The sequence below is a fragment of the Diospyros lotus genome, chromosome 9, assembly GCF_014633365.1.
Source record: "Diospyros lotus cultivar Yz01 chromosome 9, ASM1463336v1, whole genome shotgun sequence".
Lineage (NCBI taxonomy): Eukaryota > Viridiplantae > Streptophyta > Magnoliopsida > Ericales > Ebenaceae > Diospyros > Diospyros lotus.
The window spans coordinates 13253554-13272905 of NC_068346.1; the positions used below are offsets into that span (position 1 = coordinate 13253554).

The 19352-nt window shown below is 35.1% G+C and overlaps 2 protein-coding genes across 5 annotated transcripts in view; one reads left to right on the plus strand and one right to left on the minus strand.

Moving 5' to 3' along the window:
* The window catches only part of LOC127810338 (signal peptidase complex subunit 1-like), a 69070-nt gene that overhangs the window by 3440 nt on the left and 46278 nt on the right, over nt 1-19352 (plus strand). The gene's annotated exons all lie outside the window — the stretch shown is intronic.
* The window catches only part of LOC127810336 (small ribosomal subunit biogenesis GTPase RsgA 1, mitochondrial-like), a 70693-nt gene continuing 51467 nt past the window's right edge, over nt 127-19352 (minus strand). Inside the window, exons 1-5 of one of the 4 annotated variants that reach the window (XM_052349757.1) lie at nt 2896-3767; nt 2144-2365; nt 1815-2009; nt 1499-1692; nt 127-482 (exon numbers count right to left, since the gene is read on the minus strand). In XM_052349757.1, coding sequence (XP_052205717.1) covers nt 302-482; nt 1499-1692; nt 1815-2009; nt 2144-2365; nt 2896-3522 — 1419 coding nt within the window. In that variant the 5' untranslated portion in view covers nt 3523-3767 and the 3' untranslated portion in view covers nt 127-301. Of the gene's footprint in view, nt 483-1498; nt 1693-1814; nt 2010-2143; nt 2366-2895; nt 3768-19352 lie in introns of those variants that run through there. The other 3 variants (XM_052349759.1, XM_052349760.1, XM_052349758.1) reach the window with 3 other exon arrangements.

The following is a 19352-nucleotide window of genomic DNA, read 5'->3' on the forward strand; positions in this document are numbered from 1 at the left end:
GCAAAAAAAATTGTACCAAGATACAGGTATTACTGTGGTTTCATTTGCTCCTGATTATACTTCATAGCCAGTTTCAGTTGGATGCAAAATGGGACAAACACAACTGAATTTGTCCCATTTTAACTGTTCTAACAAAGTTGTTATCCGTCCGTGGAAGTTTTATTCAGGGCTCTTGTCAAACACCGCTTTAAGATGTAGTTTGAAGGGAACTATACATTTTCATTATTCTTCAAGGAGTCAAGCAACCTACTACTACTACTACTACTAGTTACAGTGAACAAAATCTCAGCCAACATGCTCATTACTGGTTTTCTTGCCTAATTGCTCTTATTATGGGATCATCTTCAAAGTTATCGTCATCATCAAGTTCGCCCAACTCATCAAGAATTGACTGGTTGAGTCTCTTACGAGATTGTCTGCGGTGTTTCTTTGGCTCTAGCCTCGGTTCAGCTTGGGTGACACCCCTATCTCCCACCTTGTTCCTGCATGCATAATCCATGTCTGGAATCATAAGCCACAGCAGAATGGAGACAATATGGGAAACCATTTGGATTGCAACGGACTGAAAGTCATGAAAATTAAAACAAGTTTCCTCAATAATCAAAATTTCACAATGGTCTAGAACAGTTGCGAAGTTTTCTAAAATGTAAAATGGTTGGGAAATACATGAGAAACTCTAGGATTGAAGGCATTAAAAAGAAACATAGAGTCAACTGTAAATTTATTATAACACAGTTATGAAATGAATTAATACCCCGATGTAAATTTATTGTCACAGATTTTCTAGCTATTTCTAAGAAACAAACAGCAACTTAGGCTACATCTCCCCATACACAAACACGAGTTCACGTCCAATTAACTATGAAATTTTTTTCTATTAATTTAAAAGTTGTTTCAGAATACCTCTATGATGTTTCTTATGTGGCACCCTGAAAGGTTATGGCCACTAGCAAAAAACGCGGTCTCACATTTAGTTTATATGGGAAAGATGATTAGAGAGGCCAATAGGAGAAAAAGTTGGATGACAACGCAAAGAAGAGAAAACAAACTTGATGACTGGACAACATTAAAAAAGAATTTAACAAAACCAACTTAATGAAGGCGATAAGTACAACAAAAGAACAACACAACAGGCCTCAATGAAGCTGGTATAACCTTATATTTTTAGTGATCAGGCAAACATGCTGGTAGATACAATGAACACTGTACAGTTTCAAAAATATCAATTTCATAAACTAGGATGACCAGTTTGTAGCTTTAGCAAATTGAAATAAACAGTCTTCGCCCGCAAGAGACCAATTTTTTACTTATTCATTAGTTGAACAACAATGGGGAAGGTAGTACTTCCTACTCTTATAAACATGCAAAATGACATGATTATATGGCTGTTCTAAGAATCAAACTTTAAAATTATGTATTGCAATTATTAACTTTGATAAACATTGCAGACAAACTTTTAGTGATGAACCGTTCACCCTGCATTTAAAAATGAGCATACCTTACATCTCCCTCTCTTTTAGTTCCAAGAGTTCTCAACTGAAATTCTTCTCTGATTTTGATTTCGTCAAGCAATTGGAAATAGTATGGATACCTTTCCCAATCACCTTTCACAATGCAACCTGGTTCACCAAGATGCAAGCAATCACTGAATGAGCATTTTGTGGGTTCCCTATCCTTGAGCACTCTTTGAATCTGAAGATTATTGCACAGGTTGAGTGACCATCAGATAGAATCAGACACCAAAATATTATGACAGTATCAGGTGCATAAAATGAACCAAGAAAAGCAAAATACACAAAGTTGAAAGTAGAAACCTCAGGAAAATGCTGTGCAAGGGATTGCTTCGTTACTTTCATTAAACTAGGCTGGTTGAACCCAGGAGTATCAGCAAGATAGCCCCCTTCAGATATTGGAAGCAGAGAGACATTACGAGTAGTATGCTTCCCCCTGCCACTCCTTGTTGACACTTCTCCAACGCGCTGATCTTCAAACCATTTCCTGTCAAGAATCTGCAGCAGAATAAAGATAAGGTGGATGCACAAACCTAGCAAGAAAAAAGAAAAAAGAATGGTGGATGCACAAAAGATAAAATAGGCAAATATAATATGGTAAGAATAAACAGAGGCATGGACATAAAACCTACAGAATCAAACCAATTATCCCCTTCAGCAACACCAATAACACGCTGATTGCTCCTCAAAGCATTGATCAAACTGGACTTCCCTACACCACTCGGACCCACAATTACAGATGTCTGTTCTCTCAAAGTGAACTGAAGGGCGTCAAGCCCATATTTTGATTCGACACTGCAAAAAACTGGTTCATAACCCCAACTGCGGAGCCTAATTTTCCATGCCTCCAGTGACTGCAAAATCCATTAAAGTTACAAATTTTCAGGATTGATAATAGCCTCACAAATAGGAGTGTGAAAATGTCTAAAACAAGTAGAGCAACATGAGCATACATATATATGCATCAACTTTATGAAACAAGAGGAAAAAGTCTATCCATCAGTTGTGACAAGCAATGGATGAAAAACTTCACAAGGCAAATAATGCTATCCCGGGACACCAAAAGTAAACTCATCGTGAAGTTTTCGGAGCGGCATAATATCTTGTACTTCTAATACTCATAGGTAATTCCAGGCTAGAATGAGCAAAATTGTGTCATCAAGCAATTGTAGTTGAACGAAAAACTAAATTTCTTTTCAATCAATTGACACCCGCAAATGCAGCAAGATGCAGAAATTCATCATTCGGAATTTGCTTCAGTTAAACTTCAATTCCATAGATGATCCACACAATGCATATTCAAAACCCCCGACTGATGCAAAGAGACCATTAAAGCTCAAAAACTTGAACAGTGAAGCATTTTAAATTCAGATAGAATTCAGACCTCTTGATCAACAAGCTCTATCTTATTCAAAGCGAGTGTGAACGGTATTCCAGTGGACTCAGCCTCGATCAAGAACCTGGTGAGGGAGAAAGGCTCAACCTTGGGCTGATCCATGGAGAACAAGACAAGCAAATGATCAACATTAGCCACGGGAGGATCGAGGATCTCACTCCTCCTCTGAAACACATTCTCGATCATTCCCCTGCGGTCAACCCAATCAATCGAGCCAACCAACACCTTGTCCCCAACCATAACCCGCCGCTTGATCTTCTTCAGCACGGCCCTCACCACGCACAACAGTTCAACTCCGACTCGCTCCTCCTCGTCCGAATCGACGATGACGCGCATGAAATTGGCTTGGGCGGCGGCGACCATGCCGAGGGCCTGGTTCTGAGAGAGCTGAGGCTTGTCGTTGGGAGTCAGAATCGGGGCGAGATTGGAGAAGTGCTTGGCCGTGCGGCGCGCCTTGTTGAGGAGGTTGTTGTGAGGGTGGTGTTTGGGATTTCTGGAGACTTTGTTAGGGTTGTGCTGCGCGGCGGCCGATAGGAGGTGGAGAGATGCGGCGGCGCGGAGCGGGAGCCACGGCGAGACGCGGTGGCGGAAGATTGGAACGAAGGCGAGCGGCATTTGGAGGGAAAAACTGAGGAGCTAGGGCTCCAGCAGCTGATGAGATTGAGATTTCATAGATCTAATGATGATCTGCCCTTCTATTCCATGATCCGTATTGTTATATCACCTCAACCTTGTCGACTTATTGATTTTCTACTGGCTCGTTGGGAGAGTCTTGTCTTATGGGGAAGGCGAAGGGGAAGGGAAAGGAAGAAGATATTGCATTTTGGTCTGTAAGGGCACATGATGACATGTGTTGAGGTGAAAAATTGGGACTCAACTAGCGATAATATGAATTCAAATAAATTAGTGATGGCAGGAATTTAATAAATTCTAAGCATCAATTGTTAACTATCATTGGACTCTTTTGAGCTTTAGCTTGTGTGGTTTGCTGTGTTAAAAGAAACGAACCAGCACTTTCCTCTGAGTTCACTACTTACTCCTGCACATACTCTGATGGCAAATCTAAGGGATGTGAACAGAACTTCTACCCCTTAAGACAATAGGGGTTGCAACTCAGTGAACTCAAGTTTTGTTGAGTTCAATTTTGACTCGATAAGCCAATTTCTGGACTCTAGTTCAAGTTTGGCTTGTCAAAAAAAATGACAAGCCGAACTCAACCTTGAGCTTGACATGAGTTCGAGCACCTGCTGGTAAGACCGAGCTTGAACTCACCAATTGGCTTGGGTTCACTAGAACTTGTTATCGAGCTTGGACTTGACAAGCTTCTAGTAAGTTTGGGCTCGGGCTCGAGCTCAGGTTCAAACTCAAATTTATCATATTTTTTTTAAAAAAACTTAATAATCTAATATATAAATAATTAATAAATCAAACTTGATAATCAATAAATATAACATTATTAACATGATAACCAACAAATAATAACTTCAAATTATAATAAACATTATATCATTCACCATGCAATACGAAAATTGTTCCTCAAATTACGTGTCTAGTTGTTTTCAAAATACAACATAATCAAAATTATAGCAAAGAATCTTTTAAAAACATACAAATTAATCATTTTTGCAAATATCAAGTAACAAGTAACGACGATAATAAAAAAGTAAATTATACTTACTTTTCTTTTCTTATTGATGTCATAAAAAGCTCTAAACCAACCCTCACCACATAGCAACATTTGAAGTGTGTTTATTCCCAAATTCGAATAGTATGAATCTATAACCCGACTACTAGTGGTAAAAGTCACTTATGAAGCAATTGTGGTAATAGGAATTGACAAGACATCACAAGTCATCTTGGACAAGATACAAAAATTCAAATTATTCGTCCTCTACCATTCCAACACATCAAAGACATTGTTATCTTCATTGCAAACGTAAATGCCTTCCTCCAAATAAACATTTAGCTTTAATTTTGCTAATTCAACGGTCTCAACAATTCTTATAAAGCTATCAAATTGTGCCCTTCCATTTATCTTTCCTTCAGTGCTCAAATCATTCCCTAGAGCAATTTTATGACTTTCAATTTATTTTTCATTGTTGTTTAATCTGTGACTCTCATTATATAATTGAAAAGAGGTGTGCTAACGCTTAATGGTAGATGCAAGAAGACAAATCGATTTTTAAAACTTTTTTCAAAAACCAAATAAATAAACAGTAGAAACGGATCGTTCCTTGCATGGCACAGTGATAACGGGTATATACATATATAAAAACATTACCATATAATATGAAAATGTAAAACAAGTAACAATTATCTTAATTGTGAAGATGATGTTGGTTGCTTTTGTTGCACATCTGACCCAAATTCTTCGGTTTCTCGGTCGAGCTCCTGCAATCCCATCACGAACCAACTTGTTGAACTAGCTTCTCATCCACTCTGGTACTTGTCCTTGGATAACCAAGCCACCCCCACAAGCGTAAGGGATCAAGTCAGTCCACTCATAGACTGCTCTAGAACTCTTCACCAAATCAATGCTAAGACCATGTCAAACAAAGGTGAAAATGAGCTGGGATAGTTCTTTCAACAGACTACCCCATCTTATGAACTTTGTAGCAAGATATAATAAAGGAGTTGTAGTTGTAAATCCACCACAAGCAACTCTTGCCAGACAACCACTGAAAATTCATCGAAAACCACAGTCGTTGTCACCGCCAGCAACTCTTGTTGTCTTAGTTACTAGAACCACTAGAGAATGTACCGCCATTGTCGTTGGCCACCTCAATAGCCCACTGCTAGCCGCCTACAACTCTTGTCAATGTCGAAGTGCTGCTAATCGAATGCACACGTTGATCTCTTACAATTGCCATGACAAACTCTTTCGTCAAATTTGCACATTGTTGTCCATTCTATAACTATTAATTTTTTCAACCATGAGCTTCTATTCGTCCCTTAAGTAGCTGTTGATTTGCAACTCCTTGCAATCTATCTTCTTCCCCAAGCTGATGTGTCTATGTACTATGTTGCTAACATATATATATATATCTTATACATACATATATATATTTTACCTCGAATAGAAATCAAATGAACTAGAAATAAGACCAGAAGTCACTCCTTGCTACTGGTGCACGAACTGCCTCTTCCTTGTAAATATATCGTATATATATTAAAGCTGAGAGATGGGAATGAAGCATGGTGTTCCTGCTACTGAAATATATATATATATATATATGTTATTGAGTTTGTTCTTAAATGTTTGATGATGATTATTTTATACAAAACTTTAATGTAAGACATGTTCTATGAAAAGGATGATTTGAGAATACTCTCAAGGAATATTGATATGTTTATCTATTAATATGGTTTATATATGTGAAAAATATTTTATCCTTCTTTAAGATGATAAATTCTCATATTTATTTGGAAAATGTTAAGGTTGTGTTGATAACCTTAATATGTTATATTTTATCTATTTGCCAGTAAGATTATTTTTATGTCTTATCTGTGCTAACAAGTTATTCAAGTTTTTAAGGGATATTCTAAATATCCATATTGCATAAGTATCTTATAGATCTTATGGTGTTTATGGTTCTTAAAGTAAATTTAGGATTAAATTTGTTGTCCTAAGTGATCAATATTTATGTTGTGATTCAAAGAGTGTGGGTCAAATCAAGTTCTTATAGTAAATGATCATATACTCATGAAATGGTTCTTGAGTTTTGATCCAATGATCTTAGATTTTCTATTTGATATTTAATATCAAATTCCTAAGGTTTTCAAATGTTCTAAAATTTAATGGAAAAACACTTGAAGAATCATAATGTTGAATGATTGTTGCTAGATAAGCAAAATCATTCAAGTGTTTGAAAGAATATAAATCTTATTGAATTCAACTGTATTTGATTAAGCTGCTATAAATTCTTAAGTTGTCAAGTGTTTTAAAATAATAATATTTTGGATTTAAAATGTGTAATATTCGTACATGTGTATGATGGTTTAAAACTTATAGAATATAAATTATATATATACTTCGTTTAACTTATATGTGTTTTCGTAAAATATAAATGAGATATCATAATGCTCAAGTTAATGCATCTTTGTGTTAAATAGTGCTTTGTTGTTGAGTAATATATATTGTGCCGAACGTATTTGCAATCTTCTATATATTCTGTCTCAGTTAAGTAGCAAGTAAGCTATTTAATTTATGTGTGTTTCATATGTGTATATTTGAATGAATAGTTACTTGGATAATTACATTTCTATGAAATATTTTGTGTTGTGTGCTAAGGAGAATAATCATTCCTTGATCTAGAAATGAATATTTTTAGTTGAATAACATATATTGTCCTCAACTTATTATCAAAATCATGAGCTTAAAAAAATATATCTCTTATCTTTTAAGTCTTTCTATGTAATCAAGTGAATGTGATTAGAAAGTTAGTTCTAACCAACTTTCAAAAATAACACTTGTGTTTGAGCTTAATGTTTATGTTATTTATTTAGATGCTGATATGAACGAGAGAATTGTTTGGATGATGATATTCAAAACAATATATTAAAAATGATTTTTGATAAAGTTTTAATCGAGTAAGACATATAATTAATTGAGTATATAAAAGTATTAATCAAGTACAAATTCCATGTTACTCGAGAAGTGTCGATCTAGGCAAATGAGTCTTTGCACTTATAACACCCCGCCTCGCTAGGCGTGTCACTTATAAGAGAATTTCTGAGAATCTTTTCTTTTTCCAAGTTCATCTCGCACGGTGTAACAAGAACAATCTTCACATGCTTCAACATGCCCGACACATACGATAGCCAGCACCTGTGGTGATTTCAAGAACAATCTTCACATGCAGATAAGACCCTGAAAACCCTAGTCTTACCCATTTAACTAATAAGATCAATAATCTTAAACTAAATGAGACATAGTAATACGCAGCAGATATAATAATATCATAATGCCGTGGCCTTCTACGAGGTTATTACATAGTATTTTCCTAACAAAATACGTAGTACAAATATACCAAATGATAACAACATTACCATACAACCATTCATACATATAACAAAATAAGTACTATCACCTCAAAATGATACAACAACTATCATACTAAACACCATTGACCCTCAACTGGCCCCATCCTCACCTTCGCAGCAGTCCTGGCTGGAACGTTGAATGTTCTAGGGGCATAATCCAGAATAGATGATAAAACATCTAAGTGATGGCATGATATAGTTTACTGAATGCATGAAACACACACGAGCATGGCATATACAGACAACGATAACATGCAACACGTCTAACTTGATAAATCTCCCTGGCATACTCAACCTCCCGTAGAAAATTCATTCCACAAACCTTTGGGGTTGACCTTACCGCGACATACTTAATCCCCGAGTGCCCTACCGTGTCACCCGATCACTGGGATTAACCTTGCCCCATTCTCAAGAAGACCCCATCTCGTCTCCCACGAACATAACGACGACACTAAAATCAATACCCCGATGATATGAAAAACCACACGCCATGCACCGACTCTTTTACAAGTAAAAATAGTTGATGCAATGTACCACATGTTCGATATGCATACGATACCACAAGTACATAAGTAAAACGCTTACACAATATAATTCAAATTTCGGAGGGTATAACCGCTTGCGGGAACTTGTTCAATCACATGTAACCTAAGCTCGAGAGGGTAAAACCGCTCACCTCCCACTACACACACACCAACACACTTCCAAATAAGGGTAAGACTGGAATCAAACCACTCACCTTAATTCAGATAAGACCAATTTTCTTCTCGAAAAACGTGCAAAGCCTCGAAAAATGTGCAATCTTTTTCACTGTCTCCCATTTACCATTATGACCTTAGAAATCAATATTTCTATTTTTCCCACAATTTTCCTTATTTTTCTCTATTTTTCCAAACCTTTCTTTCCTTCAAAAATTTGTAATAAATATCTAACACCTCATTTCACCAAATATTTTTACACAGGTATTTCCAAAATAATCTTATCAAAATGTTGAAATTAATTTCGGACCAAACGCGTACCTCACACACCTAGTGCGTGACTGAGGGTGAAGTTTACGCATGCACACGCGCGGATTGTTTTTTCCGATCGTCTTCTCCGACTACAACCTGTTGCAACGGTCTCCGATGGCCGAACAAAGTACATAGGCTTGAAGCTCTCCTAGAGGCGATCCTAATGGCACCCTCTAACGTCGGCAACGATCACCGGAAGGGCCTCGAACGGTCGATTGTAGGTCTCAGTCCAGCCGTGCCCAATTTTTTGGCGAGCTTCTCGAAACCCCACTAAACCTACGCCATTTTTCTCCAAATTCTCCAGATTTTCTCCCTAGCCCTCAAAGATCAAAATCCCCTTATTCCCAAGGCTCAATTCAAGCTAAAACACAAGTAATTTTGCCCAATTTCCCTTTTGAACTCTCGGCCTTCAACCCTTATTTATACCCGTTCTTGACGCCAAAATCCACCAAATCTTGCCCATTCTTATCCTCTTAGCACCGGATCTAGCCTTTTAATCCCATCGAATAGCCCCAAATCATGAGAAAATTGCTTCAAAAAATTTGACTGAATCGACAGTCACTTTCGCAATTAAAACCGATCAAATCTCGGCCAATCTCGACCAATGGCCATCCTCAAACGCTTTATCATCACCTGGAGGCTATCCTCGAGCCTCAAGGTGAGCTTTCCTGACTCCCCAGGGTTGCTGGCCGACGGCCACATGCGGCGATCGATTTCACACCATGAAATTTCCAATTTTGCACTTTAACCCCATAGCATTTTCCAATTACATTTCCATCATGTCCTTAATACCCCTAGATTTTCTAACAATTCCATTACTGCCCACAAGTTCCAACTTATTCATTTCCTTCAAGAATTTTGGAAAAACTTATTGTTTCGGCCTCCCTTGAGTAGTTTACACAATCTGCACTTTTGCTTGGATGCCCCTAATTGCGTGTTTTCGACCTCAAACCTTCGCGAATCTCTTGGTTTTGTCAAATACTACTTATTTGGGCAATTTTTCATTCCTTGACTTGCTTTGACATTGACTTTCGCCTTTCGTTCATGTTTCAAATTTTACACGTTGGTCCGAAACTTTGATAAATTCCATTTTGACCCCTCAATTCAAACATACATTTGATATTAAATACTGGGTATTACAGCACTCATCATATTAATCAAGTATAATCTCATTTGTGTTTGAGTATCTAAGAGTTTATACTCAACTAAATATTTATTTATAATCGAGTACTTATTGCAAGGTTCGACTAGATTAAAAGCAATTGAGTACTTAAGTTTATAATTGAGTAAATTTCTACTTTTACTCAATGTATGCCAGAGCATACTTGATTAAATCAATTTTGTCATCAAATAATTAATTCAAGAAAAATGTCAAGTTTCATTACTTAAACATTAATTGACTAGGAGTTAAATATAATTGAGTAAGATCTTATCTTAGCCGAGTATTTATATACCATAGTCAAGTAATTTTGCTTGGACAGAGATTATGTCTTTATATTTGAAGTATTAATTTACTATGAAAATTTTGTAATTGAGTAAGAGTTTAATTTTGAATCCACTCAGTATGTGCTAAAAATAATCGAGTATTATTCTTTTATAATCGAATATTTTTTCTTTATAATCAAGTAAAAGTTAATATATAATCGACTAAATTTAGTTTATAATCGAGTATTGAATTCATGTCTCTGTAACTCAAAATTAATTGATTATAAACTGGTTGTACTCGAGTGCAAACAAAACTTAGTTGAGTAAATATCAAACTAGTCGAGTAAAGATCAAACTTAGTTGAGTAACCCTTTTTTGTACTCAAGTAACGTTGTGCTAAAGTTGAAAAATATAGTTGTTAAACTAGTCATTGTAAGTGTATTTAATATACAATTTTGATCGTTAAGGCTCCAAAAGTGCTCTAAATTTTCTCACATTCTTTTATTTTAATTTTTAAATATTTTAATGATTATTTTTTAGGAGAAATAAAGTTATTTCTTACAGATATCATTCTCTTAACAACAAGCATAAAAGGGAAAAGAGGTTAAAGAAAAAGTGTTATTCTTGAATTCTTCCTACTTCTACCTTGAGCCAAAGAACTCTGAAAGAATACATCTTCTACTAAGCAAAAGAGAGAGAAAGTGTTTTACTTTTTCATTATTTTCATCTATCTTTTCTTTGTGAAAAGCTATTTTCATCATTTGATTTCAATCTTGTAAAAGCTTTTCAAAGTGTTAAATTTGTATATTTCACTTATCTTATTGTGGTTAGTGCTTAAATTCATAAAGAAACATAGTGTAAGAAGTTCTAGCTGCTCATTATAAAAACTGTTTGTACTTGGCTGAGATATTAAAAAGTAGAGGTTTTAACTTATCTTGTAAAAGTTATAGTGGATTATTGAAATCCTTGATAAAAAGTCAAGGGAGTGGAGTAGGTTGATTGAATTGAATTATTATAAATTTTGTATATACTGCATTATTTACTTTTGTCTTATATTTCAGCAAGTCAAGTTTTTATTTCTAGCATTTATAATTTACAATTTACAATTTTTGTTCTAAAATTGATGTTGGAAATTTCATTTTTATTCAAAACATACTCATATCATTATTTTTTTAATCAACTGAAGTTAAGTTTTTCAAAAGATACTTTTATCACTATTTTTCAAAAATTCTAAAAAGGTCAAATATTTTTCTATGCATGAAGTTGCTTCAAATTAAAAAAAAAAATTGATAATCCAATTCACCCCATGTATTTTATTTCTTACAATATATATATATATATCATATACATATATATGTGTGTGTGTGCGATGGATCAATTGGACGAACAAAACGAGAAGAAGATGGGAAGAAGGCTCTCTCATGAAGGGGCTGCTGCCATTTTCTTATTTCTAAACATAATAATAATATTATATATCTATTATACTTATAATATATATATCATATATGTATATCGACAGCATGGGGAGGGGGGACTTTTCTCTCTCCTCCTCCCTCGATGATTTCTCTCTAGGATGTCCCTTTTGCTTGTCTGTTCAATTTCAATTTGAAATTGGTTGAAAGGCCAATTGGTTTTCCCTTTACTTTAATTGATTAATTCTTATAATATAAATTGTGTATAAGAATTATACATATTAATATTATATAATAATTAATTACACACTGAGAACTTTTTTCATATATGTTACACAACTAAAAATCTCATTAACTCTTATTGATATTCTGATCAATCATTAACTTGTAATTTAATCCTCATTAACTCTTAATGGTGGAAGAATAGTTGTAACATCTCACATTGAGCGACTTGATGGGCATACACGAACTTCCCGAATGTCACCCATCCTTGAACTACCCTAGCTCAAGCACGCTTAACTCAAGAATTCTTTATCCACATTCAGCCCAAAAATATATCTAGCTGGTGTTGTTTTCTTTCTTACTATATTCGATATATATACTAGATTTTCTAGAGTCTCTTCTTAGACCTGACATTGGGCTCTCAAGGTATTACATTCTCCCCCCTTGAGCACATGACGTCCTCGTCATGTGACATTACAACTAGTCCTAAATCATCTCCCATTTGGGGCTTCCATCCTAGAAGCCTGCTAGGAGTCGCACCTTGTTCAGGCCCTCGCGCCCCAGCGCCACTCCCCGCCCTCATCGGACCACATTCTGTAAGGGTCGGTTCTGATATCCCCTATAACATTCCGCATCAAGCGATAGGAATGAGCGAATCAACTTATCCTGATGGGCCTACGCAAACTTCCTAGGGGTCACCTATCCTTAAGCTACCCTAACTCAAACACGCTTAATCCGAGAGTTCTTTATCCATATTTAGTCCAAAAGGTATTGTAATACCCGGGAGTGATTTGAGGATATAAAGGGTATTTAATGAAGGGCATAAATGGAATTTTTTAAAAAATGAGACTATAAGGTACACTAACACAGCTTTAGGCGACCGAATTAGACGAATGGAGTACCCCAGACCTAGATAGCCAAGGAAAATGGTATAGTATTGACGAATGATTCGAGTTATGATTTTTGGTAATGAAAGAAATTGAATCGGGAACAGTTCTCGGTATAACTGTCGACCAGGTTGAGAAAATCGAATCGATGTAGGGATCATCCGAAAAGTTAACGGAGCATGTTAATGACCAATATTTTATGTATAGAACAACCCTTAGGTAGTTTCAGGTTGAAACGAATGGATTTAAGGTCAAATCGACCAGCCGGGCCAAAGTATAATTTTCTAATTTTGTTTGAGGGAGGTCAAAATGGTAGATTTTTGGGAATCTCAAGGATGAAATGAATAGTACAAGACTTGTGGGCCTTAATGGTGGTATTGGAAAGATCAGGGGTGATATGCAAAGGGTAGAAATGACATTGGAAGAATCTAGCAGGTGAAAATGCAATTTGGCAAAAATTATAATATGAACACAACGAAGGAAAATCGGCCGCCACAAATCCACGCACATAGAGGCCGAATCCAGCGATGGGACAGTCGAGAGAGGTTTGAGGGAGGTCGTATACGGCCTGGGGTTTCTTGTAGGCCAATCCATGGCCGTTAATTGGCCGAATTTTCGCTATAAATAGCAAGGGTTTCGGCGGAAACATAGCAAGCAAATCGATCGTGTTTTTGGATGATTTTGGGAGCTTTGATAAGGGGCTATTGGTGCTTGCATCAAGAGGAAGATTTTGGGAGGTTTTGGGAGCATTTTCATCAAGTCTAGAGGCTATTCGAAGCTTGGCTGGAAGCGAGTGGTGGTCCGCCTACCGCGGCATGTAACTGTCCGTTTAAGGCATTTTTCGGTGGCCTTTCGGCCTGAAACCAGTGGCGTTGTGATCAACTGAAGAAGGGCTTCAAGGGGGTACCCTTTTCGTGGCCATCGAAGAATCCGTCAGCAACCGGATCAACGAGGATGATGGTGGCGCGTGGTTGCACGCGCCAACTTTCATGCACAGCCACGCGCTGAGCGCGTGAGGGTGCGTGGATAAGGGTTTTTCGGTAATTTTAATTTCAAAATTTTCCTTTAATTATTTCAAGATTTATTGTGTTGAAATATTAGGGAAAATGGTTGAGGAAATAATTATTTTGGAATTATTGAGATGAAAATTGGGAGAAAATAGAGAAAATTATAGAAAAATTGAGGAAAATGGATTTTGATGCTTCCTTAATTAAATATGGTGTTTAGGGAATATCTTGGCTTGAGGTTGAGAATAAATTCAAGTGTATGTGATTTGGCACGCAAATCGATGTGGTGCATGAGGATCGAGGCAATCCAAATATGTCGAGGTGAGTCGTTCGCTATCAAAACTTAATTTATTGTGGGTGTTTCTACCCTAAAAACTTGGTGTTTGTTCTATCTAAATGTGTTGTGACTTCATACAAAATGGTTTTGTTGCATGCAAACGGTAATCGATAACGGTTGGTTTTATGAGGGAGGTTCATTCCTAAATGTTGTAAACTTATGCATTGCATTTTATAAAATGTTGTTTATATGATGCATTGAATTGTGAAATGTGGCATTGTCTTGCGTTTTGTGGGTTCGTATGGAATGTCAGCATAAGATGTTGTCTGGATAGTGTAGCCATAATTCTCCAAGGGCGTGACGGAATAATAGAGGTATATGATGTTGGTGTGCATGTCAGGATAGCCGCCTTGGTTTCCATGCCAGGCTGTTTGGTCAGGGAAGTTGCACTGGGATGACTAGGTGGTCCATATTGTGTTGTTCATGTGGGATGTCAACTGATTAGTGGTTAATTTTGTAAAAATTTTGTTATAATTATACCCTTCTTTTGATCTTAAAAATGGTTTAAATTAGATATTAATATATATTTTATGGTTATATGCAAGTTTAAATTGAAAAATGAATGAAATGAAATTTTAAAGTAAAATTTAATAATAATAATAATATATAAAATTATATATAATACATATACATCATTATATGCATGAATGTAATATATATATATATAATATAATCTAATATATATATATGTGTCATGTGTAATACATATATATAATATATAATTTATTAATAACATTAAATTATTTTTTTTAAGCATGAAGAATTCAAACCCATGAAGAATTAAGGCCCAATTTGAGCAACCCATGGAAGATATTATTTGGAGAAGGCTCAAGGATTATTTTTAATCCTAATGAAGATTAAAAAACCAATTTATAGAAATCTATTTTTATTTTTTATGTGAGAGCTTTATTAGGTGTGTTTTTTTAGCTAAAATCCATTTAACTATTAGGTGGATATTATAGCTAAAATCCATTTAACTTTATGAGTGCTTTATTAGGTATGTATTTTAGCTAAAATCCATTTAATATTAGGTGTGTATTATAACTAAAATCCATTTAACTTTAAGTGTGTGAGTGCCAATTAGATATAATTATGTCTAATTGAATAATTGAAATTGTGTGGTTTGTATTACATCTTGTGGCCTATAAATAGCTCACTTGATTGCATTTGTAAGTGTGATTATTATTCTTGAATCAAAGTTTAGTTGTTTCCTTATAATTCTCTTTTTGAGAATTGTTCTTGTTCTTTCCCCTTTTCTTTAGTATTCTCTCTTGTGATCTTACTTCCTTCCTTTCTTCTTTTAAATTCTTATGTCATTTATTATTACTTTATTATTCACCTCCTAAATGGCCGGTTAATTTGTGTCTTTAAATTTCTGCAATTTTAATTCTTGTCATTTAATTATCTATCGCCTAAATGGCCGGTTAGTTTATGCTATTTTAATTCTTGTCATTTAAATTTTGTTATTTAAATTACGTTGTTTAAATTCATGTCAATTAACTTTTAAATGGAAATGAGTAGCTAAATCTAATCTTTGGTTAAGGCAAGGACAGTGTCCAACGTCAATGATTCCCAAACAAAGCTGTGCTTTAAATGAGTAACATTAATTTAAATTTCAGTATGAGTGTATCTTAATTATTGAGAAATCACTAGGTTTGGATTGGAGCATAAGCCTAACTTAGAGCTTTCATGTCACGCATGAGAGTTACTAGAACTGGAAACGCTATCATACCCAAACTCGGATGATTAATTTAGTTGTCTTGTATATTAATTGTAATTGGATTTATGGTAATTGCTTAAATTAGAATCTCACATATCATGTATGGGGATTGCTTAAACTAGAACTATCATAATCTCTAATTGCATTTAATAACAAACCCTCATATCTGAAATTAAATTAATGTTACTAACCTTATCTGTTAAAATTTGGGAATCAACGGGTTGGCACTGAAATTGTCTTAACTCAAGTACTATCCAATTTTATATTCTCACTTTAAGTATTTATTTCAATTACTGCCTTAATTTATTTCCTAGTATCTGTTGTTTAAAAAATCATAAAAAAAACCTTGTTGCCAATTTGTCCAAATACGTGTGTGCTTGTGTGTGACATTCTTTTTATTTTGCCATAAATAAATCTCTCAGTGGACGACTGGACTTATTTAGAAAATATAAATTTAAATTTGGACTACAACTGCACTCGTACACTGACGAGTATAAAACTCTCACCTAAATAAAGAAAAAAATATAAATTTTTTATTATGTTTTGTTTTGTGTTTTAATTGCAGGGTGGGAGTGCAGCCAAATTTTGTTAGACTCAATAATAATTTTATTAAAAAAATAAATAAAATAAAATAAAATAATAAGAATAAGAATTAAAAAAATTAAAAAAAATAAACAATAAAAAAATAATAATAATCATAAAAAAATAAAAAGAAAAATAAAAAATAAAAAAATTTGAATTAAGAGAGACAGAATTGACGCTGGTGGTAGCCATCTTTTCTTGGGCAGTGCAATCACACTGCCCTATAAAAGATAAGGCACACTGCCAAATGTTGAAAAATGAGGCACCAAGCGTTGAAAAAAAAAAAGAGACGCCAAGCCTGATGGTGCAATTATGGCATGCCTCGATTCGAGTGTAGAATAGTGATGACCATTGCTCTATAAGAGACTCCATATCTGTATGAGGCAAGTCACTCCTCTTGAGCTCAATCTTCTCTCCTTTGTGTTATTCTCCGATCAGGTACTCTCATCCCTTTTGTAAAGTTTATAGTTCTTTACTTTCTTCTTAGTATATATATATATATTTTTTTTTTAAAAAATGGATCTTTATCTCTCAAAAATTCACAAGTATTATCCATCTCTCCCGCAGAATGATTTGAAAAAAATTTATGCTGCTAGGTGTGAAAGACTTAGCCTGTTGATGCGTAATAACATCCCTGAAGATATTCGTTGGCTGATCGAAGCAAAAGTTCGATTAGCTGGTGAAACTTCACCTAGTTTTAAGCATTTTCCAGGCTTAGGGAAGAGTAGTTTTGCGAAGAAAAGAAGAGCAAAAAGAATGAATGGTTGTTACAAATGTGCTCGATGGACCTGTAACACACGATGCAAATCTGTGGGGTTTACGTCCATAAATCGAGAAGATAAAAATAGTTTCATAAAGGATGGACTGAGTAAGGAGTCTTTGGATGATATCCGATTGACTCTTGAGACGCATCCATGTGGAATAGTGCAAAGAGAACTTCTTGCTTTATGAACCCAGTTCAAAAGTGACCACCAACGCTATAGTCTTGGGAATCTGACTAAAAATGACCCTATTTGCCAATCTATAAGAAAATTGGATGGGAAGCTTATCCCCGCTTCATAGAAAGTGTTTAAGTCGTTTCTAGACGTAAAATCAGAGGAAGATGTGAGCCACAATCACAACTACTTATACATAAGCATGATTTTTGTTTGTATTTATTTCTTGTTGAATTGTTGTATAGCTACTTTTGATCGCCAACTTCTTTTCAGGACATACAAAAGGAACAAACATGGAAGGCCAGTTAGTTCGTCGAATCAATACCATATGTGTACTTTGTGGCTCTCAACTTGGGAGTGATATTTGTTACGCACTTGCAGCGAGCGAACTTGGTAAAAAATTAGGAGAGAAAAAAATTAATTTGGTATATGGAGGGGGAAGTCGTGGATTGAATGGTTATGTTTCACAAGCTGTACATCTTGAAAATTCATCTGTGGTAGGTGTAATGCCAATCCCTTTAGCTGAACCACAAGCGGTCAACTTATGGAAACGACTTCTATATCTGAGCGCATGGCTTGTAAGATTTATCTGTGAAATGCCTTCATTGCTTTACCAGGAGGTTTTGGAACACTTGAAGAAATCTTTTGTATAATCTCCTGGGCCAAGAGTAATCTCCATACCAAACCCATTGGACTTTTAAATGTTAACCATTTTTTCGATGGGTTACTTTCTTTTCTTGATCAGGCTGTGGACCAACAGTTCATTTCTTGTTCAGCAAGAAAGATTCTGATTTCTGCATCCACCATTGATAAGCTGCTAGAGAAATTACATGCTTATGTTCCACAGTACGATCCTCATGAGCCTCGGATAGACTGGTCTAAGGCAATTAGTAACAAGTGCCAAAGGGGTCCGATTAATTTAGATTTATCACTGTGAGAAATGCTCTTTATTAAGATGGCTGAGTAAGGAGTACTTTTTATACTCTTGAGACGCATCTAGTTATTGTACAACTTGCGGGATTTTTCTTGGTTGTGTTCTTAAAAAAAAAAAAATGTGGAATGTTGTTGGGCAAAGTCTTTGATAAGATGACTGAGTAAGGAGTACTTTTTGTACTCTTGAGACGTATTTTTTTTATCTTATGACTTGCATCAATTTTTATTTTGGTATGAAAATATAAATATATATATATATGGTATGCTCATTTGTTGTTTAAGTTTTAGCAGTTCACAGCAAAATGGACTTGTGGAGTTACAGGTATTCCTAACAACCCTAATTTATTACTGCAATTCAAGTTGGGGGTGTAAGGTTTAGTTATGAATTATCTGGTTCATATTTAACTGTGAATTTGCTATTGCTAGTTTGTAGTCTTGTGTAAATTGATTATCTTTATCTGCTCTTATTAAAAAAAAAATTATGTTTTAAATAACGTTATTCCTAAAGTTTTGAAGTTATGCACTGATAGCCGGTTAAGTTTGCAATACGAAACATGGATGCATTGATTTCTTATTTGAAAACGTATATGCATTAGAATAAGTAATTTGCATTCATCGGGGATTCAAAATTTAAAAATTGGTTATCGGTCATAAAGTCAAAGGTAACAGTAATTAGCTGATTAGTACACTGTATGATCCCTCAACAGAAGTGAAGAGTATTACCCAAGTGAGTGTTTGAGCCTAATAACCGTTAATTCTAAGTGAAATAACACTTACTCTAAATATGCTTTATTGTTTATCTTATCTTTTCAATGGCTTCAAAACATCAATTTGCTTTGAATGTCTAGTATGATAGCGGATAAGTTTGACTGGTTTCAAACTCTGAATTAGATGAGTGAGTAACATCGTTTTGTAGAAGCATGATAGAGGGA